Genomic DNA, 24,559 nt, shown 5'->3' with positions numbered 1-24,559 from the left:
ATGCGCCGTGGCTGCAAGGGCGGCTTCCACCCGGGTGCATTGCGCGCGTGGCGCGGATGATGTATGATAACTTATGCCGTGGCGTGACGTGCTAGGCGTGTAAGAGGCCGGGCGATTCCACGGTTGCATTGTTACTTTCTTTCTGCCCTGCTTTCTTCACCGACTAGTAATTACTTACAGTACATGGCTTGCGTCGTCACGGCTTGGCTGATAACGTATGTTTATCAACAAGAGTGTGGTGGAGAGACCGACGACGACGACGACGACGACGACGACAGGAACAGCCAGAAATGGGCCTGCGGCATAATGGACCTGTCTTGGCTTTTTACTTCCATCCCGTCCCTTTCCCTGCCGCGCATCATCAACAACAAGCATGCACGCCCATCCCAACGCCGGCAGGTCCGCCGGTGGGCAACGCGGCGTCTCGGTCAGCATCTCGGCCATCCCTCGCGCCGGCTCTCGTCCATCGGGCCCGACGCGCGCCCTCGACCTCCGGCCCCCCGTCTTCGGCAGCAGTGGGTATCAGCCAACGTGCGCAGAGCCAAGTCGTAGCCGGCGCGGCGGCGAGGTGGTGGGTGCGCAAGGGCAAAACAAAGCTCGGCGCCCCAGCGTCGTCCTCCCAATTTCCCACCGTCTCCTCCTCGTCCTCCTCCTCCGGCGCCGGAGCTTGCCGTCTGCGTGTGTGCGCGTCTTCTACAGGGCTGCGCGGGTGCGTGGGTGGGCGGGCGTGTGTGTGTGCGTGCATCAGGTGGCCGTTCGGCTGCAGCAGTCCCCCGTCGACCCCTGGGACGCGCTTCGGAACGGCCTGATGCTGATGCTGCCGCTGCTGTCGCCCGCCGACGATGGACGCGGCAGCTTCTGCCAGGCGCAGTCTCGAGCCGGCGCCTGCGGCTCTTGGTAGCAACAGCCCGCGTTTCTTCTTGTCGAGTCCCTGTCCTTTGTCCCGTTTTAGACTTTGTCCCCAAACTTGTCTGTCTGCTCTGATTCTCCTCCTCCTCCTCGTCGTCCCCCGGCGCGAGGATATATCGTCCATCGTCATTGTATTTTTATCGCCTGTGTTTTGTTTCGGTTTCCTTCGTGGGCTCAGAGACACGCCCTCGTCGACGAAACAGCACATACGCACGGCGAGCGGACGGTGCAGGCGGCGGTTTCAAAGGCTGCCTCCCGTGGCCGTGGACGCAGTATCACTCGCATGATGGCCATCAATCCCATCCGTTTACAGGTTCGTGGGATGGGTTGCACGGAGCTGCATCCTGCCTGCGAGCTCCCCCGGCCGCGCGCCCTCTCCCCCCCTCCGGCCGAAGTGGGCTGGCTGGCTGCGTGCGACAGATGACGACGACTGGGGACGGAGAGTCAAGCGAGATCAGATCAGATCAGATCAGATAGGCAGGCCAGTCGAATGTGCCGGCGGAGTCGGGGCCTCGGCGTTCGGGGTTTGGGGGGACCCGGAATCCCGGAACGACGGCCGGGCGCTCTCCCTCGTGGCGCCTCCTCCCTGACGGCATTGGAAATATGTGCCTATTATTACTATCTAGCGCGCCCGGAGAGAAAGCCCAAGAGCAGAAACCCCAAGCGGCATCACAGGGCTCGTCCGCCGCCGAGGCTCGCCAACGGCGCCCCCTCCCCCGACTTGGGACTGCCGCCCTTGGCGCGGTCCCGCATGTGTTCATCGCGCCTGTGTGAAATGAGACAGGGGGATCCCCGCGGGCGGCTGCCATGGCGCTGTCTCGCCTGTGTTTCGCCGGGCCCTGCGCCGTTTTCGGTCGCTTTTGCTGTTCCCCTGGGCGTCTTCGCGTCCATGGACGATGCCGTCATGCGGCAGCTCGTGCGCATGGTGCCCAGGCAAGAGGGCATCGACTATTTTCGGGTTCAGGTGCAGAGGGGAGCATCTCGCGTCCCCACCGGGCCGAGGCTGCACAGACGGGCCTGGCCTGGAGAGATGGCACGAGGCGTGGAGATCCCTGCATGCTTATTACAGTGGTCCTGGTGGCTAAGACCCGGCTCGCCGGGTCATCCAGTGGCAGTGGCAGACGGTAATTAATAATTAGTGTACTCTCCCCATCCAACCAACCATCCACCCATCCACCCACTCCATCCATCATCCATCATCTCCCCCCCTCCCCTCCCCCCCGCGGCTCGGCTGCCCACCCGAGCAGTAGAAGCAAAGGGGCAGGAAAAGTACAGACAAAGCCCGGCTTCCAAAACATGCTTCTAGAAGCCTCGGCCTGAGACAGCCGCCCAAACAAACCAAAAGGGGTCCGTCACACGGGGGGTTATTTAGTTGCTGAAGATGGAGGGGAGAGGAGAGGAGGGGAGGGGGAGGCGTGGAACCCTAGCCAAAGGGAGGAGAAAGGAGGGAGCCATGGGCCGCGGGCCTTGCAAGGGCTTCGTCGACGTGCTGAGCTTGTTTGTCGTTTGACTGAACAAGTGTGCGCACCCTGGGACCCTTACAAATGGGCTCTCTGCTGGACTCTCGCTTGGACTGGACTTTGGGGCCTTGGCCTCGTCGCGGCATTTTCCGCCTTCGGAAAACATTCGAGGCCAGTGGACAGGCGCCCTGCCGACGACGGCTTGGCGCTCTCCACCGCCGTCTGTGTTGGCTGTGTTGGTGCTAGCATGAGGGCGCTACCGACCGACGGGGTGGGACCTGCTGGCCGTCGGCCCTCTGCTCCACGGTTCGTCGTTGGGCGGCGTTGATCTGTCGGCGGGGGGGGGGGGAGAGGGAGAGAGACTCCCCAGGGGGGACACGGCAAGCGGCGTACCAATACGGTGAGGCATCGCTGCATCCATCCGTCATGGCTCGGCACCGACCGAAGACGCCCCATCTGCCGATAAGGCCAGCTGCTCAGTCATGGGCTGCCAAAGCACCTTCGTCGGGAGCCTTTCTGGAGAAGTGGGCGCCGGCCGGAATGCCGCCAATCTCCATTGTGCTGTACTGCAAACACGGTACAGCATACCTACCTTTGCCTACTTACAGTAATTAACATGGGACATCTGCAGGTATGCAAGTGCATGTGCATATGTAGAATGTAGAATGAGAATCGGCCAACTTGCTCTGGAGCGAGAAAGCCTCAACCGCTGGCGGCCGGGGTGGACGCGCAACGGCGTCGTGGGGGCCGCCGCCGGGCTGGCTGGGCCGGGGGCGCCACTCTGGACCCAACAAGGTGCCTTTATGCATGCTCTGGGTACGGGCTTGGCTACAGCTAGGTATCTGTGTCTATCTATGCTTCCCTCTGGTCGGTGCCGTCGACGACACCTGGACGCCAGGGGGGGCTGACGGGCCGGGGGGTTGTCATTGCGGTCCTATTTTTCCTTTCTATCTTGTCGCTCGCTTTTCTTGCTCTCATTGCCCGTTTAGGAGCCCCCGATGGTTGACGGTGCCCCCTTTCGTCTCCCCTTCCTCTTCTTCCCCTCCTCTTCTCCCCCTCCCCCCCCCGACGTCGTCTCGGGCGGCCGTCGATGATACCACGCGCGCCGGAAGGCGTTGAGCGCGCGGCCGACGACCAGAGGGCCGTTCAAACCCCAGGGGGCGAGTTCAAAGATGGCGGCGGCGGGAGGAAAATAAATACAGCACTTCTTGTCTCGCAGCGGGCAGAAGAAAGGACGAGAGCCACGATGGGCTCGGCAGTTGATGGTTCGCAGGACCACATTGCTTTTTCCGGCCGTTTTTCTTCTTCATCCCGCTCCCGGTTCTCGGATTTGTCTCTCTGGCTACCTTACTCCGTACTCCGTATTACAAACCCATGGTTCGTATCGTCATGCCAAGATCCGATACTTTGGCGACGCGAAGGAATTTGCCGTCGGGAGCGACTTGGTAGGGCCGGCAGCCGGTCGCGCTCATGCCACAGGCACCCGGTACGACGTGATGCCGAAGCTACTACTCTGGTCACCTGCAGGGGAAACAAGGCGAGCCGAGCCCGAGGCCAAGTCTGGAGGGGTGGCGGCCAAGCAGGGGGGTTTGGAATCAAGGAGACGGAAGAGGGAAGAGGAGGAACAAGCCAAGACCGCAGCTAATGCGCGGTTCGGGGAGAGACGCGCGTAGCAGAGATACGAGGGGAGGGCTTTCACGGCGAGGCTTGCATGGCATCCATGGCCAACCTGGCGGGACCGTTTCTTTGCTGCATGAATGGCACCATGACGTCCCTGTCGTGATGACGCTTGAAAGCGAGCACCTGGCAGTAATACAGTGCTGCACTGTACCGTGTACAGTACGTCAGTTATTAGCTGCTCCCCGGCGATGCCACGTGCATGGCTGGCAGCTGGTGACGCCATGTTGGAAATTACGCAGGGGGAGAAGGGGGGAGGGGCTCCAGCGAGTGTGCCAAAAGCTTAATAAAGCGCGCGCACAAGCTCTTGTCTTGTCTCCTTTTTTTGTTGGTCCGTCTCTGTTGGCCGAGTACCGGCTTCAGCCGAGTCTCATCGAGACTCGGGGCGGTCGGTGCCCAGTGCGTGCAAGGCAGCCGCCGTGTTTCGGTCGGCAGCGCGACTTTTCCAGAGGTCGCGGGGCATGATTGCACAAGGAGCAGCCGCTAGAACTGGCCGCCAGACGTGGCCTGCTACAGGCACTAGCACCTAACCTAGCACCTAACCTAGCACCCAGCCCAGCACCTAATAACAGCCGGCCACTGAAGGGGCCTGGACCGGTGGTGCATTGGCAGTGCTGGAAGGGCCCCACCGTCCCTCTCCTGTCCGTCTCGACTGAGCGAGCCAGGGGAGAGCGCCGGGAAAAACGAACAAGGGGAAAGCTGCCATGATGCACTCACATTCACTCCATCATCTCGTGAGAATCTTCATCAACAAAGAGCGTCGGTCAGCCAACGCCCAAGGAGCCTCTGGTTTGGCCGGTGGGCCCACAAGCAAGTACCTGCCGCACCGCCTGTGCATGCATTTGGTACCTGCCAACCACATACGGTCAACGGCGCGCAGAGCGCTCGTACCACCACCACCACCAGGCCTGAGGGAGGGTGGGGGGTGGTGGCGGCGAGCCCTGAGAGCCCACATGGAGGAGCGCTGAGAGCCCATGTGGAGGGAGCGCTGGCAGACAAAGGCCCCCCAACGAGGGTCCCCAGGACACAGAGAGGTTCTCTCTCTGTCAAAGCTCTCGTTGACGCGCGGTCTGATATCGCCGCCGCTGCCCCTTGCCAAATATTCCGGGGATTCAGGCCACGTCCGAAGCAGAGTTTGGGTCCAGCAATAAACAACATGCTGTCACCATCTGCGATCCCACCCCTCGCCGAGCCCTGCCCATCCCATCCATCCCACTGTGGCCCCTCGGCATTTCGACAGCCCTTTTTCCAACCCACACCACCACCACCGCTGCCATCCTTGCTCATTTTCGAGCCAGAGACCAGGCATACAGGCATACCCTTGTCCGTTCCATGCGCAGCTGTGGTCCAAGACGGACACAATCGCTCAAACCCGGCTTCCACGGTTGCCACGCCCCGACATCCCTTGCCCGCCTCGCACGCCCCCTTCCTCTCCCCCTTCTATCTCTCCCTACAGAACCTCACCCCTGACCTTCTTCTTTCTTCAACTCCACTCCGACCAAGACCCGCCCGCCAGGACCCCGGCGGGTATAGGCTGCGGAGGCATGGATGCAGTGCGACGAGCCTTGCCCCGTACGGCCCCGTCCCCCTCCCCAAGCCATATATCTATATATCCATCATGCCGACTCGACCTGCCAACCGGCTCTGTCCTTGATCGCCCTGCAACTTCCAACACGCACAGAGAGACGCTCACTTTGAAAGATAAAGAGGTCCTGAGGATCCTGCTCCACTACGTCGTCGTCGCCCGTACTCAGCCACCATCTCCATCCATCCACCTCCTCTTGATATACGCACTTATATCTTATATACCGTTACTGCTCTCCTCGCCACCTCCACCGGAACCGTCAGCATCTGTCCACGCCACCGGCCCTACCTGCCTTCCGTCGCCTACGTGGCCGCCGCCTCTCCTTCCTCCTCTCTCGCTCCTTCCTTCCTTGCCTCACCGAGACAAGGGAAGGAACCCCAGCCGCCGCCACGGCAGAACCAACAACGCCTCTTTTCCCCACCCCCACCGCCTTCATGATGCCTCGATCGTCCTCGGCGGAGCCCGCCAAGTCGTCCAAGCGGAAGGGTCAGTCTCTCTCGCAGCCTCCCCCGGTTCCGTCGTCTCGCTAACGTCCCCTCCCAGGCACCCGCAGCGTCTCGACCCTGACGCCCTCACAGCTGGCGCGCAAGCGGGCCAACGACCGCGAGGCCCAGCGCGCCATCCGAGCGCGCACCAAGGAGCACATTGAGCGCCTGGAGCGCGAGCTCGACGAGTTCCGCTGCAACCAGAGCCGCGACAAGACGGTCCAGGAACTCCTGCGCCGCAACCGCGCCCTCGAGGACGAGGTGCGCCGCCTCAAGGACTCCAACTCCATCACCTCGTCGCCATACTCGGCTCCCGCAGGTACGGACTGCCACACGACCGCGACCCCCGCCGACGGCCCTCATGCCCTCCTCCTGTGCCAGAGCCTCTCGCGGCTAACCCCCTGCCCCTCAGTCTACGACGACAACCTCAGCGTCGCCAGCACCATGCCCAGCCCGCAAATGTCCCCCCTGCCCTCGGGCCCCGACTACGCCTCCCTCCCCGAATACCCCCAGCAGCAGTACGTCTCCCTGCCCAAGAACTGCGAGTCGTGGGCCTCGAGCGTCGGCAGCCCCTGCTCCTCGGTCAACGACGCCGACTACTCGTCGACTCCCGCCTACATCCCCACCAGCATGCCCGCCTCCATGATGCACGGCACCAACATGGGCTCCGCAAAGGACGTCAAGATGGAGTTTGAAGACATGCACTCCATGGCCGCCCAAAACTACATGCACCAGCAGCACCAGTCCCCCCACCAGCAGCACCAGCAGCGGCCCCAGGCCTGGAACATGTATCCCATGTACTACGAGGCCGCCTCGCCCTCGCCTTGCGTCTCCCGATAAGCTCTCGCGCCAGCAAGTGTCTGCCTGGCCTTGGGCCACCGCGCGACAGTGGCGGGGGTGCCGGCGGCATGCTCGGCGTCTCATGTCACGGCGGAGCGAGCCTGCTTGGCGTCTGCTCAAGGGCTGCGCAACCAACCACTGCATGTCGACAGCTCCAATGGCCCATCTGGCATGGGACCGCTGGGGCGACAGGGGCGCCGAGACGCAACCTCCCCCACACCCGATGACGAGCCGATGAAGACGACGCAGCTTTGCTTTTTCTCTCTCGCTTCCGCCGTTGGGTCCGATAGTGGCGACAAGCCGCGTCGGGACCAGCGGCGTGCGCAGCCAGCATGCCGCTGACCAGGCGATGGAGGATGGTCGACTATTGGCTGTCAGGCCGAGCACAGTGCCCGATGCGGGTGCTGCGGCCCCATGCAAGGAGGCAGGCTGACGGTCCTCCTCGGGCAGCCAACCGACAAGGGCGGCGCGGCAATGCCGCTCTCCAGCTTTTCTTCGGTTTTTTTTTGTGTTTCCTGATAGGCAACACTGGGCGTTTCCTCTGGGGCCTAGTCGATGTCACCGTCGGACACCCTCTGCGGAACTCGCGCGAGCAAAAGCATTGCTGGGTGGGGCTTTGGGTTTTGTGTGTACGAATAGCCGCGAGATTTGTCTTGATTTCGGCCCAGCGATGTTACTTTTTTTCGTGTTTACGAGGATGCTTTTTCTTTTCCTGCCTCTTCACGTGGCCCATGAGAGCGCAAGAGCGTGAGGGGAAATGGGCGAGAAAGCATGTGTTTTGAGGTGTTTGGGTGCACATGTTTCTTATTCTACATAGAGAGCGGGATACCACGGGCAAACTATAGAAGGGAGAGCGGTGTATGGCTGGTCATGTGAATTGAATGAAGCATGAAATCATATCACAACCACGGTTGCCTGAACGAGTGGTGTGCTTGATGGGTGTTACGACGACGGGTGCGGACTTGCATGGTCTGCACTGGCCGTGAGCACATGGTGAAGACGAAGAGGGATGACAGGGAGGGGGAGCAGCAGGGCACAGGCATAGAGACACAATGGACCTGTCAGTCTGATGAACCAGATCCGAGGGGCTGCAGTGCCATCTCCGCCATGTTACTCGCTACCTCCCGGCGGCTGAAATAGCTTGGCAGCCTGCATCTCTATGCTTCGGCCTAGCCAGCTCGCACGAGTTCGCACGCCTACGCCGTCATCATGGTCACGCTGCCCCACCCGGGTGCGGTCGTCTCGCCGTGATAAGTGCGCATCGCCTCTCTGTCTGTATGGCGTCGGCACAGAAGTGGGAACAGACGAGGGAGGAGAAGGAGGCAGGTGGTAGTAGCCCGGGGGCCGGTCGAGAAGGCGGGCAGGCAGGGTTCGATGGTGCGTGGTGCTACCACTTGAGATGAACAGAGGGGGAAGCTCGGGACGATGAACGGGGATGTGAGTGTTTTAGGGTGGGAGATGCCGATGCGACGGGAGTGAGGAGCCTGGCCGATAGAGGACGAATGGCTTTTTGATGGTTTGTGATCTCGGGGTGGGTGGAGTGGACGTTGGCCGGTGGGCGGCCTGCATGTGTCGACGGGCGCCGAGGGCGGCCGTGAGGGCTTTGCTCTCTACGCGAGTGAGCTTGGGTTCATTGTGCTTGCGCCTTGGATCTCTCTCAAACGGGGCATATCGCGTCTTATTGCGCCGGATATAGCTGGTCGGCGACATGGACTCGGCGTACGGATACTGGACAAGCTTTCGACCGAGACAGATGGGTGCGCGTACGTGCACGCCCGTATGTATCTCGCAACCTTTTCTGGATTGTGGGAAGAAGCAAAGATCACGTCCTTGCCAGGCACCTGGGCTCGCGTGCTGATGCCTCTGCCGTGCTGTCCGGGCTCGACCTTGGCTCCGCCTGCCACGGAGCCGTCAGCGCCGATGCGCGAGGCGGCGATGCGGACCCCGGGGAGAGACGCCACTTGCGCTTTCGCCTCGGCTCTTTTCTCTTCTTTTCTTTTGGCTTTTTCTTTCTTTGGCCTTGCCTTGCCGTGGTTACTGGCCGCCGCGTTTGGTCAGCTCCCGTCGTAGGCATGAACAATGGCCAACCGCTGGCAGCCGGGGGGGGGGGTGCCAGGCTTCAGCTCGGCAGGGCGCCGCGCGCAGCAGCAGCATCTGAGGTTGCGGTGCGGTGCGGTGCATGCACCCACTTCGGGCATGCAGCGCAGGCACCGCCGTCTTCGTACCTGCGAGATGACGGGGGGGGGAGGCAGGCAGGCAGATGGAATCATCTACGTAGGGTTCCGAGGGGACCGATATCGGGGGGTGGGGTTGTCGGGGCAGACGCGATGGGCTGAGATGAGTGCGGTCATCTGCTGTGCAGGATTGAACGGCATCCCAGACTCGGTGCCGTGGCGGAGAGCGCAGGCATAGTGTTTGCCGACCTGGACGCGGGCAGGACGCGTGGATGCCCGGCGTTTCCCTGTCTGTATGCACTGTACTGGCTACAATGGACTGGGTGAATGGAGACGGTATCCGTATAGGTCCATATGGTACGGGAAGGTAGTCGAGGACGGGGGGGGTGTGGCTCGCTGTCATGCACGCTGGGGCTGCGTGCGGGTGCTGCAGAAGCTCACGACGCGTATGTACATACACGCTGCCCGTTGCCGACTGCCCGTTGCCGACTGCCCACCTAATTAATACCTACCCGCCTGTCTATCCACACACATGACACAACTTGCCGGCCTGCGCACGCTTGTCTGTGAGGTAGATGCCTGCCATGCGTGGCCGAGGTCAAGGCCATCTGTCGAGACGACGCGGCCGCGGAGACGACGTGGCATATTTGCTCCCCCCCCGCCGACGGCCTTGATCTGGCGCAGTCCCTGCATGCACGCATCGCCGGGGCAGCCGACGACGGGGGGGCCAGAGCAGGCTGCGGTGCCTCGTCATGGTCGACACGGCCTGCCTGCTCGAACTGGGCGCGGTAGCCGTCGGCTGTCGCTCACCACCGCCGGGCCCGATGCGTTCCGGGACAAAGCAGCCCCAGGGGAGGGTGCGCTTCCTTGTTCCAGGCCCTCTCTCTAGGACGAAGGCCAAAACAAAGCAGCCCGTCGCAGATCCCGGCGACGCCCTCCCCTCCCGTCGACGCGCATGGGTTCATGCGTTTCCCGCGCTCGAAGCAAAGGGCGCCGACGCTTTTGCATGACTGCCCTCCCACGGCGGGCGTCCCTTTTTTTTGGCTCTGCCGGGTGGGAGGCGCGAGCGGGCTTCTTGTGCGTGTGTGTGTGGTGTGTGTGTGTGTGTGTGTGTGTGTGTGTGTGTCGTGTCGGTAGAAGTAGCCGTTGCAAAAGGGTGGGGCCGGCCCGCCGTTGATTGGCTGTGCCGGAACCGTTGGACTCTTTCCCGAGGCTACGGCGGAGCCGCGCTGGCGGAGACGAAAACGTGGCACCAAAGTGGGGCTGGCTGTTGCCCAGGGGGGCGTGGGTGAAGGGAGGGGTGGACGGGGAAGGAACGACGGCAGTCGGCAGCGGAGAGAAGTCAAGCCCAACTGCCGTCACGCTCACGACTCTGTATATACACTGCGGCAGACGTCACCACCCTAGCTAGAAGAAAGAATAAGCGGACCGAGGAAAGATGACGCGGAAAACAGGACGCGAACAGCAGCCGCATGGAACAAAATGGGAAAGGGTCCGAGGTGAAACCGGACGGTATATACGCCAAGACTCCTCCCTCTCTCTCCCTCATCTCTCAGCCCCCTTGCCTCCTGCACCGCCTCTCCAGGGCAGAACCCAAAGAACCACCCCCCTCCCAGTCCGCCCGGCGCACCGTGGGGACACGCCAGCGCTCCCGCCGCGCTGCCAAAAAGCACCGCTATGCTTCCTCGCCATGCTGTGGGGAGGGGGCGGAAAGAAACTTGCTCACACGCGGCGCTCGGGACAACATGTTCCGGCCTGGTGCAAGGAGTGTCCTTGGCCTGTTGGGAGACATTGCCCTGCTCGGAACCGCGTGTCATCGTATCCTCCCCCCCCGGGCTTTGCGACAGATCGTTCGGCCAGGGCGCTCGGCCCGGCCTGGAGGCAGCCGTGATTAACGGTTGGACGGGTGTGGTGCGGATTGGGCCGGGTGGCTGGCCCCTTGCGAGCAGGTTGTTGCCCGGCTGCGTGTAGAGTCCGACTGTTGGAAGCTTCATGTACGTCTCGCCGGGCTTGGCCGTGGATGCGGCGTTGAAGGACCGCTCCTCATCTGACACGCGAGCTCCAGGCGGTGCCGCAGGAGCATCCCACGCACGCTTCCCATCTCCCCCATACCGCGTCCAGTCGGGCCCCGTCCCCCAAGTCTAGCCGCGCATCAGCCGCACGCCCATGCCGACCGAGACAAACAACGCCCAAAGCGGCCCATCACAGCTAGGCCAAAGCCAATCTCCCTTGGCTCTCCGCCGCCGCCGCCTCTCCCCGCATCCGCCCGAGTCAGAAACCGCGGGACGCTACGATGCATCGTCCGAGGTGCAGCAACCGGGGCCCTGGGGCTGACTCGCTTCGTCGCCGGTCGGGCCGTCTTCGTTTTCTCGAGCCGGACGCCGGACCTCCGGGGTTTCGGGGCTTCAGGCTGGCGTCCGCCCGGCCGGTCTGTTGCGCCGTGCTTGAGAGGGTGAGGGTTTCTGGCCTCCTTGTTTGCCGCTCGGCTTTGCCATTCCGAGACGACAAGAGGCAATAGGGACGAGACCCTCCCAGACCATACTATACTCCAACCCTCAGGCACGAAAGGGCTTCGGCCGCAACGCCGACGCGGCGGCACGCTTCTCCCGCTACGATCCATTTGCCGGCCTGACTACGGCGCACCGCCCCGTGCTACATACAACCTACTCAACCCCCATTCACACTGCTCTTGGCCACCTAGACACGAACAGAGCTCTAGAATAAACAACAGATTTTACCTTTTCTCCGATCCACCCCGTCCTCGGCGAACGACCTGCCCTTGGAGCAACAACCGATCATCCCGGAGACAGAGGAGGAAGGGGAGGCGTGTCAGTAGAAACGGTGAGGCAGCATGTCATCGCACTCGGGCTGCTGCCTGGTCCAAGCCTGCCCTGCCCGCCTCCAGAAAGCGGATCGATGCGGTGCGGAATGCAAAGTCAAACGTCAACATGCCCCAAGCAGACAAGAACAAGCTAAACCTTGGGCCAGGGCCGCGCCAGCCAAAGTGCCGCCTTTGCTCCTCCGAGTCTCCCCCCCCCCCCCTGCTCCTATCCACCTACGTATGGCAAGGGGGCAGTATGGCAAGGGGGCAGTACCCGCGACGGGGAGGCGCGGCTATTGCAGAGGCGCAGGCGATGGATTCGACGACGATGCGGTAGGACAAAGCGTAGCGTGGGCGGTGAATCGGCCGACTTCTCCCCAGGGTGTCGAGAGCAGTCGACAAAAGTCCCTCTGCCTGGGGTCCTTTTCCTCGTGATCCTGCTTGTTTTCCCACCAACGAGAAATGAGCAGAGCGAGGATGGAAGAGAAATGGAGGCGTTGCCCATGCCCGTTGTGTGGTGGAGCTTACCCCTTGATGGCACGCAGCCCGGTCGCTTCGGCACGCGCAACAGGCCAGAGGCGAAGCGGGCGGAGCGCGATGAGGATGGGTGAGCCGATGGGAGCCGTGCATGGCAACCGGATGCTTTGCCCGCCCATGACGGCAAACCTTCGTCTCCTTTCCTTCTCTTATATACTGTACAGGCACGGTGACGTGCTCCTCTCCCCGGCGGCCTGGCGAAAGCACGCCGCAGGGCACCAGCCGCCCGTCATCCTCGCGCCCGGGCTGCGGCCACACTCCGCTTCTTCGGCGGACAGGCCCCGGCGGGCCGGAGAGTGGACTACCGGCAGACGACCGGTGCCGTCACGCACTGAGGCCGTGGTTTCTCCGTCAAGGATCAAAGATGAAGACGACGCCCATCGCTTCTTCAAGCTTCAGCTACCAAAAACCCAACCCCTCGTCCCCTGATCGCGACGCCACCGTCTCCCATAAACCCACGCCGCCAGCGCAACCCGCTTCAACGCCCTCATCCCCAGGCCTTACTCCAGGGAAAGCACCCCTGCTATTAACCCCAATACCAAACCGAAGCACAACCATCCGTGGCCGCGGGTCCGGGGCCGCCGGCACACCGAGTGGGTCCCGGCGGCGGACCTCAGCCCCGAGCCTCCGACCGGCCGACTACTTCGACACCGCGACGCAGCCCCAAGCCTCGCCCAGAATAGACGCCAGCCCGCATCGTCCCGCCTCCCGTCACATGTCCCTTTCTGGCCCAGCCACATCGGCCGTCTTGCATTTGATTTGCCACACAATCCCCGTCTCGTTCACCTACATGCATACCTTCGACAGCGTGCTCGTCACGTCACCCCCTGCACACTGCAAACCCTTGCACGCTTTCCCGCCCATCTTCACAGCCGCCATGCCGGCTGATTGTCAGCTTCTTCGCAACCCCAAAGCCGACAAGGTGGTGCCCGGGTCGGCATGGGAGCGGGAACGAGAACGACGGGTCAGGGTTCACCATGCCGACTCGTCTCGCAACGCTCACTACTTGCCCAGCACCTGCAGAATCTGAACTGTTTGAATGTGGTATTTTCTAGGAGAGAAAAGACGCCAGCACCTGCAAAACATAAACAGTTCAATGTGGTATCTTCTAGAAGACAAAAGAAAAGACAGGGCGCCAAAAAAAAGGTCTATCCCCATCGTCGTCGACCAAGTGCTTCCCGCCCCTTCCATTTTCCCATTCCCGTCATACCGCGCGTGCCCAACATATAAGCAGACGTCTCATGCATCCCCAGTTTCTACGCCTTGCTTGGTTACTGTCTCCGCGCAGCCCGTGGCTGTAGATAAAGGGCCCGAAAATGGTAATCTCTCAGTCGCGGGAAAACAAAACTGCCCAGGTCAAAAGTCCCGTGCAGCGGGCTTTGGCTCCGGCTAGCTCACCACCCCAGACACTCCCCGTCAAGGCTGCCCTAATAAATTGCATCATTCCTGGGTCGGCGTCTTGGTCGGTGTCCCCTCAGAGGCCGCGGCGTCGTTGGGGGCCGAGTCAGACTCGTCCACTTGGCGCGCCTCTTGCTGCTTGGGGAACCAGGGCTCGGCATCTCCGAAACGCTGAACCGTCAAGCCGCCGTTGCCTGGGTTCTTCATGCCGGCTTCGAGCTGGCGCTGGTACGAGACGCGGCGAAGACGCTCTGCCTCGGCAGGGGTCAGTCGCAGGTAGAGCTCGGCGCCCAGAGTGTGCAGGAAGATGGAGAGCCATGCACTGGCGCCAAATGTGGAGTTGAAGGCCGACGCAGCTTCATCCGGACGGCCAGTCGTCGTGTCGGCGCGGATGGGGACGTGGACGTTGGGATCGGCGCCCGAGTAATAGGCTCGGCAGTCGGGGTAAAGAGCCTCGACGGCCGCTTGGCTGCCCCTGAACATGTTGTCGACAATGTAGCACGGCTGGACGACATAGTACTCGCTTCCCGGGCGTCCAATGATGTAGGCCATTATGATTCCGATGAGGCGCATGGTGATGATGAAGCTGGCCTATCTGAAATATCAGCGCCTTTCCATGCTTGCTTCGTGAGGCAAGGGGTTGGCTTACAATGACCCACGCTCGCAGCATCCAAGCCCGGTGCTGCTCGATCTGGAGCACCTTGATGTTGTAAAAGGCGATGGCCTTGCAAGTGACAAAGATGATGGCGGCAAGTCCCGCGGCGTTCTGGATGTCGAGGGCGCCGCCCAAGCCGTGCCTGGCAATCATGAAGATGCCGACGACACCGACAATGGACAGGAGGATGATGGCATAGCCGCTGATGCGGTGTATGAGCAGAACCTTGTGGCGGATGACGGGCACAAACTGGAAGACGGCGAGGAGGGCAGCGGGCAAGATACCTGCCAGGTGCAAAATGAGGCCGGCGCGCTCGACGCCCCTGCGGTAGTAGTAGCATTCGCCCGGGACGGCGCCGCTGGGGCCGTTGCCGCAGAAGATGCCGTCGATGTTGAGGTACATGAAACGGGCGAGGGTGAAGCCCGTCAAGGCGCCGCCAAAGATGAACCAAAGGGTGAAGTTGTAGCCCTTGGCGAAACCGAGGGGGTTGTACACGCGGCGAGCATAGGCCACGAAGGCGTTGGCCGGTGGTCGATCGACGACAACCATGGTGTCGATAGATCGGCTTTTTGGTGGATGATGGCGCTGTGACAACGAAAGGAATCCCCGGGAAAGTAGCGAGGTAGCTGGGTCTCGGCAGCAGGCAAGACGGAGGGCCCCAGGCAGAGAAGAGGGAGTGAGTGAGGGGCGAAAGGGGACTAGACGGGGCCGAGGCAAGCTCGATATAAGGGCCTGGCGCTCTGGTGCGAGGAAGAAGGCAATCGTTGGACAAGGCTAGCCTTCTGCAATGGAGGGTCCCGAGGGTGAAAGGTGGATGCGAGCAAGACTAATAAATACCGTATATGCATGTCTCGTCCTCGCCGCGGCCCTGGGCTCCACAACCGCCGGCCGAACTCGCGCTCGACAGAGCGAACCCTCACGCCGCCATGGCTGTCCAAGCAGAGTATGTACCTAGCGTGTTGGCTGTACAGGATAAGTACGTCCGTCAGCCAACTAACTCTGCAAGCAGTCGTCTCGCGCCGCCGTCTTGTCGTCCCGTGCGCCGGAGCGGGCAGCTCGCGGTGACGAGCCGGCCCAATCTCTGGTCCCCAGCTCCGCGGGCTGCGCCTTGCTGCGGCAGTCGTCGTCATGCACGGGCGTTGGGAAGTGAGTAAGCACCGGTTGGTGTGTGAACTGGTCAAGTACGAGCCGAAGACGTTGTCATTTTGCTGCGGCCGCCATTGGTCGAGCTTCTCTTTTCGGGCAGCATGTGCGCCAGGTAGCAAAACCAGCTTCTGCTCAGCCCTATTCCGCATCAGACAAACCGTGCTTGCGTGTTTGACGGGAAAGTCCGAGACGCTGCATTGCATGTTGTTTGAGGCCCAAAAAGGAGGGACTGCACGCTGGCTGAAGAGCCGGGGGTGGCTCAGGAGGGTTCCCTGGACAAGCAGCCAAGAGTGCCGATCTTTGTGGAGCCGCGCGAACAAGACCAAAGTCAACGTTGGTTGGATCCTTTGTTGCTGAGGGCTCGTCGTCGTGGTGCGTGAGGTGAGCTGGAAGCGTCGGGGCTTTGCGGGAGCGGGCGCGAGGCCGAGTAGCGAGACGCGGGGCACACACTGGGCGCGACGGCACACCGAGACGGACAAATGATGAATGTGCAGAATGAATAGATGAAAGAGAGATGCCATGGCATTGTCTAGACAAGCACGCAGGTCATTGAGACAAGGCTGTGTGCGTGATGCCGCCGCCGTACGTTGAGCAGCCCGACGATGGCGCCAAGATGTTCCTTGAGGATGGATGGATCTCGGCTGCACAGCGACGAGTGCATCTCCAAGCCGTGTAAGCAAGCACCCCCTGCAAGCCGATGCATCCATCTCGTCTAACTTTGGCGTTGGTCGTCGTCGTCTTCTGAAAAAGGGGCGAATGCATCGGCGTCGTGCTGGCATGCGCAAGTCACGACGAGACAGGAGAGCGAGCGCTGTGCCGCACGGCCTTGCTCATCAGCATGTTCTCCATCGAGACAGGCCGAGTTGCGCGTCGTGAGGCACAGGGACTGGCATCAGGACCTGATATCCGGTACAAGCATCTCTCTCCGTTGCGCCGTCCGGGTCCAGTGACCAGTGCTGTTGGTGCCGTGTCTCTGATGTGTTTGCTCGTCATCTCGGGAGGAACGGGGAGATTCTCCGTGAAGAAGGGTTCCCCCCTCGTGTCCTCTGCGTGACTGGAGAGAGAGGAGAAGAGAGAGGGAGAGAAAACTGTCACGATGCAGCACGAGCAAAGGCAGGTGCTGGCTTGCTTAAGTATGAAATCCTTGGAGCGTGCCGAGTGCCGAGTTCCCGGCTCAGAAGGGCAGGTGCAGCCGCAGAGGCTGAAGCCACCGAAGCCGCCGCCGCCCAGCCGCCGCCCAGAACTCCGCCTCGAGCCGGCGTTTGAACCAACAACTCTTGACAGATTCCTCCTGATTGCAAATCTCTCGTCGGTTCATGGCTGGCAAGCAACTTCGTGCCTGTGATTACGACATGCTGGGAGGGTCTTGGCCTGTCTGTCAACTCAGTGCCTAATTAATTAGGTACCAAGTACTTTGCAGTGCTGGAGAGCTGATAAGTGATAAGGCGCTAACTCTCCACGGCCGTTGTCCCCTCTCTGATTGGCCACCCGTCCATGTCATGTCGACTGCATCCCAGCAACTGCGGCTCCTCTCCATCAGACAACAAACACCACCTCATCAGCCAACCCCCTCGGTAACCACGTCTGCGTGGCATCCCTCCGGATCCTTCACCGTCAATACCGAGCCATACCTTCTCGAGGCCCGTCCCGAGAGCGTATCCACCTCGACATCAGCAACCAGGCATGGCTGCTCCGGTACCCACAGTCCCCTCTGTCAAGCAATCCTTCATCGCCGCCCAAATCACCATTCTCGCTCAGCCGCCAGTGCCGTCTCACGCCTGGCGCGCCGCCAACACCGCCTCTGATCACCCCATCCCGCCACGCGCCCTCGACGACGCCCTCTCGGCACTCGCCCACGCCATACAGCAGCATTGCCGCCGTGTTTACCCGCCCCAGGCCACCCGCAATGTCGCCGACCAGATAGCCAGCGCCTATGCGCGCGACGCCGAGCGCAAGGTCGGCGCCGAGGGCGACGTCGATGGCGCTGTCCTAAAGGAGCTCGACCTGTGTGAGTACTTCTTCCCCTGGCCTGCCCATCTAGGGTCGAGAGACTCATCAAGGCTTATGCTGACAATTACCTCGCAGCCGACGATGTCGTCATCGAAGCGCTCCCGCCCTCGTGGCCCCTGGATAGAGAAATAAACGATTACCCCATGGAGGCGAAGCGATATGTCGAGGCCGCGTCCCGGCTCACACGCCTCAACGAGGAGCGCAAAACCCTAAGGCAGCGTGTCGAGAGGCTTCGCCGCCTTAAGGGAAGCGTCGATCCCTTCCGCACCACAGATGGCGCCGGCGTACAGGAGAACCTGATCACTCGCAATGGCCCCGTAGAGGTGGAGCTGGAGAGGATGCGCTTTCTGCTGGCTCGCGTCGCTGGCCGGATGAGCGAGCTACCAGCCACTTCTCCGGGCAGCCGGATAATTGAGCTTGCCTCTATGGGTGGCGCCAGGAAGAGGGCCGTCGACGAGTTCCTTGCGGACGCACACGTTTTCCCGTCCTGAAATGCTCAATGGATTTCTCCCTCCCCAACGGCCTGTCCAACCTCAGACTTGAAGCCATTGCGCCCGACTCTCACAATGGGAAGCCCGGTCCAGTCGGATGCCTCATTTTGACTCGCCCAGATACGCAGCACCATACCTGCAGCTGGCCGTCCAATCCCAGCAAGACCTCCAGTCACGAGGTACCCGTGAAACCCGACGGCAACGTGCTTCTGCTATGGCCGCGGGATGCCCATACGCGAACGTATGACGGCATCGGCCGGAGAGTTTCTCGCCCAATGACAGGCGCTCGGGGCCGATGGCCAATGATGGAAAGGAAGCTGCCCGACTTGTCCTTGGCTCGCCGTCTTACCACCCAGGGATATCATATCATCGTGGCATCATGGCGGACCTCTTTTCGAGAGAGCACAGCACCTGCAGTGCTTCGGCTCTCAGGAGAAAGGGCGCCATCAGGGGCGCACGTGCGCTGCCTCGTCATCAATAATGCCATCCCCGGCCAGCAAGCTGTCCCGGACTTGTCCAAGAGCCCAGATGACAGGGTGCTCATCACCTCGTGACGCGACGGGAGCCAGCCGTATGCCTCTTGCTCGTCTCTGGCATCAAGCTGTCATGTGGATGCGATGAGCTCCGCGCAACGCGTCGGCTCGAGTCCCACGTCATGCCGTATTCCGTTCTCGTAACCTAGGTGCTCGAGCACATGGTGCACTTTTCTGTCTATGACGCCACATGAGACGCTGGCTGTTGATTGTCTCGAGAGAGGGCGACCATGGCCTTTTCGGCAGAGATTCTTTTTTCCCGAGGGGCGTGGCCTTGTTAGGGCGTGGCCTTGTTAGGCCCGAGGGCGATGCTGGGCGGGACGCGAGAATGGAAATGTTTGCCATTGGGACCAAGCATCGTGGAGGACTCGTATGAGCGTGACGCGGGTTGACTATGTATGCAAAACGGCTTCAGCCCTGCCCAACGCAGCCGTTCCATGGTAGCGCCGCGCGGCTCGTCGACGACTGACGAGGGTGCTGAAACTTGACTGGCCATGGATTCGTATCATGATGCGAGCTCCATTTCGTGACTGGGGGCAAGTCCTTGACTGAATTCTGAGCGTTGGTCAGGACGGTGTTGGCAGGGGGTGTTGGACGGTCGAACAACGCTCTCTCATGGATTGGCTCCACCGACAGAGGACACGCGAGCAATGAATCTCGATGCAGCCGCTTCAATGCTGGGAATAGGAAGCCAAAGATTAGCGATGGGCAGGACTAGCAGAAGTACGTATTTAGTACCTAGCGGCTGACTGGAGCTAGTTGACGCGCGGCATTGCCCCCGAGCGCCTTCATTGACTAGACGGGCCAGGAGGATAAACTTGTTTCCGATTACCGAGTGTCAAGACGTCTGATCGTGGCCATCCGTCCTCGTCGCCCGCTGCTGTCTCAAATGCTCGCTCCCTCCTGGCCACGAACCTTCCCCATTCGACCATGAGATCCGCTCGTGCACGGACACGGCCGCGGCCCCACGCCGGCGCCCCCGACGCGGCCCGGGCCCCGGCTGTGGACTCGTGCCTGTGCCAAAGGGACTGGTCCATTGATGCCAACGCGAACCCGTCCATTGTACGCATACATGCATCCGGTCCAATGCGGGGTTTCGCAGGTGACATGAGGGCAACGCTCGGGCCCAGAACACCGCACCGCGCCAACCTCATGGGCCTGGGAGCGCAGCACCCCGACGGCTGCTGCAGCCATCTAGAACAGCCGAGCGGCCCCTCCATCACGTCGAACCGAAGCCTGGGCACGAGCCGCTCCTAAGGCGTCCATTTTTCGACGCCAGCGGCCAATTCATGGGGACAATGTGGCACATGGTGGGCAGCCAGGCCCCGAGCGGGCACGGTATATCCCCCCTCAGCGTCTTCGCCGCATGGGGCTCCCCGAGCAGAACTGGCTCGCATTCGCTTGCCGCTGCGCTGTGGCCCATGGGTGGTGGGCCTCTCGACTACTAGGCGATGGCTCAGACGTCGGGGTCTGGGCATGCCCCGTCGTCGTACGGAAAGACACCTGCCCGAAAAGGCCCTTGGTGCGATGCAAGAGAAAAAGCATGCTTCATAAGGCATATCCAAGTTTGGGGGCCCATCCTGACTGAGTAAGCACAGGCCGCGGCAAGGCCTGTTGATGGGAAATCTCGTTTGCTGCCTACATACTACTGTACGTTGGCCAGCAACAGCGCGCTCCTTGGCCAATAGCCGCATCTATCCGCGCAAAGCGAATAGGGGAGCGAGCGAACAGCCATGGGGGACCTCTGTGCGACTTGGGCCTGGTCGTGCCTCGGCACTTCTGGAGGAACTTTGTTTCGACCGCCTCCAGGCTACCCGCATCGCCAGGTGGTGACAGCTGCGTCGCCATCGCAGACGTGCAACTGACTGAGCCCAGCTGCGCCATTCCGCTGTAGATATATCATCCTCGTCCCATCACCTGCCGAGCCCTTGCCGTGGGGCCGCGCACGAGCATCCATCCGCCTGGAGAGAGCCTATTCTTTCGTCGTCCCTTCAACCACGTCCCCCGCCGCCTCCCTCGCCTTTAGCCATGGCCGTCAACGCGTTCGGCGTTGTCCATCGCACCGCCAAGAACGAGAAGGAAGACAAGGAGCAGATATTCCACAACATCCAAAACGAGTCGTGGAAAGACTGGCCCAACCACGCCGGGGTGCGATGACGCCCAAGAGCGGCACCCCGTCCCCTTTGCCAGTCCGTCCCGCTAACAGAAAAACTCAAGTTCGAGGGCCTCGAGGAGCATCGGGGACCACTCCAGCTGAGCATCAAAGGCACCATCCCCGCATGGGCGGCCGGCTCGCTCTATCGAACAGGCCCCGGCCAGAGCAGCGTCGAGGACACGTCCAGAGGGACTCACTATGTCTCACACTGGTTTGACGGCTTCGCCCACACCCACAAGTTCGACATCATTGCTCCCCACGGCGGTGATGGGGAAACGACCGTTGTTTACTCGTCCCGGCGGCAGTCTGAGGATCACGTCGCACAGGTCAAGAAAGCGGGCTGGCGCTCCAGCACCTCGTTTGGACAGAGAGCCGATCCCTGCGTGGGCATCTTTTCAAAGTTCATGAGCCTCTTTGTCCCGCGGCGTTTAAACAACAACGTCGCTTGCCTGCCCAACTTTCCCGGCCTGCCGGCAAACGGGCCCGCCGACACCAAGAGCGGCCACCGGACAGGAGTCAGCAACGTCTACATCAGCACAGACCACTGCGCGCTGCAGGAGATTGACCCGGACACCCTCGAGCCGCTAGGTTTTGCGAATCAACAGCGCCTCCATCCCGACCTCCAGGGGGTGCTTTCTTGCGCCCACGCCCAACAAGACGCCGAGACCGGAGATTGGTTCAACTTCAACTTGGCTCTGGGCCGGCTTGCGACGTACCGCGTCTTCCGCGTCAACGCGGCGACGGGGACAACGGACGTCTTGGCCACCATATCGGACCCCGACCTGGCACCCGCGTACATCCACAGCTTCTTCTTGACAGAAAATTACGTGGTCCTGTGCATTCCATCCAGCCACTTCGGGTGGAATGGGGTCAAGATTCTGTGGGAAAGAAATCTCGTCGACGCTATTAAGCCGTTTGACAGAGACCGACGGTGCCAATGGGTCGTCGTGGATCGCAAGCACGGCCGCGGTGTTATGGCGCGCTTCTCCACGCCCGCCGCCTTCTTCTTCCATTCCGTCAATGCCTTTGAGGAGCACGTCAAGGACGAGAGCGACGAGAAGTGGACGGACCTATGCCTGGACCACACCATGTACGACAATGCCGACATCATGTTTGGGCTCTACTACGACGTGATCCTGGATCGCAACGAGGCCATGAGGGCATATTGCGACGGCGGCGGCCACAAGAGGTCACACAGCCGCCATGTGCGATATAGATTCAGAATGCCTGTTGCGGAGCAGACGCGCGAGGAGGCGCGGTCGGCCACAGCCGAGGAAGTGTTTTCGATTGCCAGCCCGCACTCGGGAGAGTTGTCCAACATCCACCCCGAGCGGATGGGACGGCCGTATCGATACGTGTACGGGACGAGCAACCGCGGCCTCAGTACCTTCATGGACTCGATTGTCAAGACGGACCTGGAGACGCGCGAGGCGGTGCTGTGGAGTGGCTCGCACGCGCACACGCCGGGCGAGCCCGTCTTTGTGCCACGGCCCGGTGCAACAGACGAGGACGACGGCGTGGTCTTGAGCGTGGTGCTCGACGGCACGGCGCAGAAGTCGTATCTGCTGTGTCTGGACGCGAGGACGATGGAGGAAACGGGGCGAGCCGAGGCTGATTTCCCGATAGCCCTGGGGTTCCATGGCTTCCACGCGCCCGCACGCGCTTGAGGGGGGGGGGGAGGTTGCGGCTGTCTGGCGAGGGCGAAATGGGGTGTCTCTCGGGGGAGCGTGGTGAGACGGAGGGTGGCCATGCTGGAGGATATGGGATTTGGGCTGGCGGGTTAGGGAGCGCGGTCGTGTACGTCAACAGGGGAGGCGGAACATGTGTTTCTCGGCGAGTCGGGTTGCGCTGGATTAGGTCTGCGAGTAGCCATTATGGCAGTGGCGGAATCCGCCTTAAACCTGTCGCACTCTGGCTACTGCGCCGTGCCGCAGGTTACATCCGGAGCGCCTCGGGATTGCATCGCGTGCGACTGACGGCCGTCATCGGCAGGGCCAAGCAAAGGCTCTCGTCACCGCTCCTTTCTCCTTTTTCATGTACATGAGGGCATACGCGTGGCTGGAGGGGATCTGGGATAGGGACTAGACAGGGCGTCGGGAGAATTACGATAGGGGTGTCATGCGGGCGAGGAGGGGATGGCATGGTGAGGCGAAACGAGGCGAGCCGCTATCACAACTTGTTCTCGGCTCTCGTCTCGGTTTGGGGGTTGCACGGATGCTCTTTCGGGGATCATTTCTGTAGTCAATTGCAAGCAGACGAGGGCGCAGAGACTCGTATATCTTCTTGATATGGACATGAAATCAAAATGGGTCTTGGATTGGCGAGGTCTTGAGTGTCTCGGACATGTTGCTCCCGAGCGAGGCCGGGAACCGAGGGGCCGGTTGGGTGCCAAGGTTGGGGTTTGTTGGACAAGGCTCCTTCTTTTTCCTTTCTTTTCTTTGAACATGACTCTCGCTTATTCCGGCGAGATGGCAGTTGGAGAGTGGATGGGAGGAGAGACATGGTGCCGTGGAGAGGGCTGGGTATAGGGTAGTTTGGAGGAAGAGTGATGGCACTAGATGAGGCTGAGACAATGAGGTCGAGGATGAAAATAGAAACACAACCTCGACGCTAGGGCCTCGTTGCCTCCGGATCAGCGTCACATGACGGCATCGTCATTTCACTCGTACTCATCAACCTCAGCCTCCATCGTTGACCCCTGTCTTGCGTCACGGCATGGGCCGGAAGATGAAGGCGGCTGTGCGGACGAGCGTGCCGCGGACGACGCGCTCCCAGACGGCTGCGTCTACGGCCGTCACTGCGTCTGCCCCGGCCGAGCGCCCGCAAGGAAAATCAACAGCCCTTGACAAGCCGGCGCGCCCAACATCTTCAGCCACAGCAGCAGCAGCAGCAGCGCCGACTCGGAAAGCTCCCGTCGCCCGTCGCCCCGCGCTGCCCACGCTCTTCTTCGCCTCGGCCACGGCGTGGGAAGCCTGGCTCTCGGCGCAGCAGCCGTCCGCCAGCAGCGGCGTGTGGCTCAAGCTTGCGAAGAAGGCATCGGGCGTCGCGTCCGTCAGCTACGACGCGGCCGTCGACGCGGCGCTGTGCCACGGCTGGATCGACGGCCAGCGGCGGCGCTGCGACGACGACGACGAAGCGCTTCGCTTCTTCCTGCAGCGCTTCACGCCCCGGCGCCGGCGGAGCGTGTGGTCGCGCCGCAATGTCGCGCGCGTCGCGGCGCTGCTCGCTGAGGGGAGGATGGCGCCCGCGGGCTTGAGGGAGGTTGATGCTGCGAGGGCGGATGGGCGGTGGGAGAGGGCGTATTGAGTTCTTCACGGGTTCGAGATACGGATTTGACTCGCTTGGCCTCTTCGTCACTTGACTTGCCAGCTGCCCGTCAGTGGGTAACTATAGGTAATCGATGCTCAGGGCCTGTAATTCAAGGCATCTCACCGTGACAGCTGGACTAGCCCCCACTAAGTGTCATCCCCCAGCGGTCGAGTTTAGTGGACTCGCACACTGCACCTCGCCCGCTGACGCCTACCCACGGGGACTCGACCTCATCTCCTCCACCTCACACCTCAACCCTCAACTTCACTCAACCCTCACCCTCGCCTCGACAACCACCCTCACCGCGGCTCACAACCTGCCACCCTCGCCAAGAGGAAGCAAAGGCATCATAAAAACGCGTCAAGAGCCATCAC

General features: G+C 61.6%; 5 protein-coding genes across 5 annotated transcripts; 4 read left to right on the top strand and 1 right to left on the bottom strand.

Annotated features, from left to right (window-relative positions):
* Positions 1-6,065: 6,065 nt before the first annotated feature.
* Positions 6,066-6,956, top strand: HRG_00046 (bZIP transcription factor; the record flags this gene model as incomplete). The annotated part of the gene is made up of 3 exons (XM_044858517.1): positions 6,066-6,117; positions 6,175-6,435; positions 6,529-6,956. 3 exons carry the CDS (start codon positions 6,066-6,068, stop codon positions 6,954-6,956), a joined length of 741 nt encoding a protein of 246 aa, XP_044724917.1.
* Positions 6,957-13,928: 6,972 nt separating this feature from the next.
* HRG_00045 (uncharacterized protein) lies at positions 13,929-15,090 on the bottom strand (the record flags this gene model as incomplete). The annotated part of the gene is made up of 2 exons (XM_044858516.1): positions 13,929-14,477; positions 14,536-15,090. The coding sequence occupies 2 exons, from the start codon at positions 15,088-15,090 to the stop codon at positions 13,929-13,931; spliced, it is 1,104 nt and encodes a 367-aa protein (XP_044724916.1).
* A 2,280-nt stretch (positions 15,091-17,370) lies between these two features.
* HRG_00044 (kinetochore complex fta4 of sim4 subunit, or CENP-50 domain-containing protein) lies at positions 17,371-18,188 on the top strand (the record flags this gene model as incomplete). The annotated part of the gene is made up of 2 exons (XM_044858515.1): positions 17,371-17,695; positions 17,773-18,188. The coding sequence occupies 2 exons, from the start codon at positions 17,371-17,373 to the stop codon at positions 18,186-18,188; spliced, it is 741 nt and encodes a 246-aa protein (XP_044724915.1).
* Positions 18,189-20,749: 2,561 nt separating this feature from the next.
* On the top strand, positions 20,750-22,543 carry HRG_00043 (retinal pigment epithelial membrane protein; the record flags this gene model as incomplete). Its single annotated transcript, XM_044858514.1, has 3 exons — positions 20,750-20,869; positions 20,939-21,391; positions 21,434-22,543. 3 exons carry the CDS (start codon positions 20,750-20,752, stop codon positions 22,541-22,543), a joined length of 1,683 nt encoding a protein of 560 aa, XP_044724914.1.
* A 1,048-nt stretch (positions 22,544-23,591) lies between these two features.
* On the top strand, positions 23,592-24,182 carry HRG_00042 (uncharacterized protein; the record flags this gene model as incomplete). Its single annotated transcript, XM_044858513.1, has 1 exon — positions 23,592-24,182. One exon carries the CDS (start codon positions 23,592-23,594, stop codon positions 24,180-24,182), a length of 591 nt encoding a protein of 196 aa, XP_044724913.1.
* Positions 24,183-24,559: the final 377 nt, after the last annotated feature.

Source organism: Hirsutella rhossiliensis, assembly GCF_020360975.1.
Source record: "Hirsutella rhossiliensis strain HR02 chromosome Unknown scaffold00001, whole genome shotgun sequence".
NCBI classification, from domain to species: Eukaryota; Fungi; Ascomycota; class Sordariomycetes; order Hypocreales; family Ophiocordycipitaceae; genus Hirsutella; species Hirsutella rhossiliensis.
The sequence above is the reverse complement of the archived record's forward strand: the minus strand, read 5'-3'. Positions and strand labels throughout refer to the sequence as shown.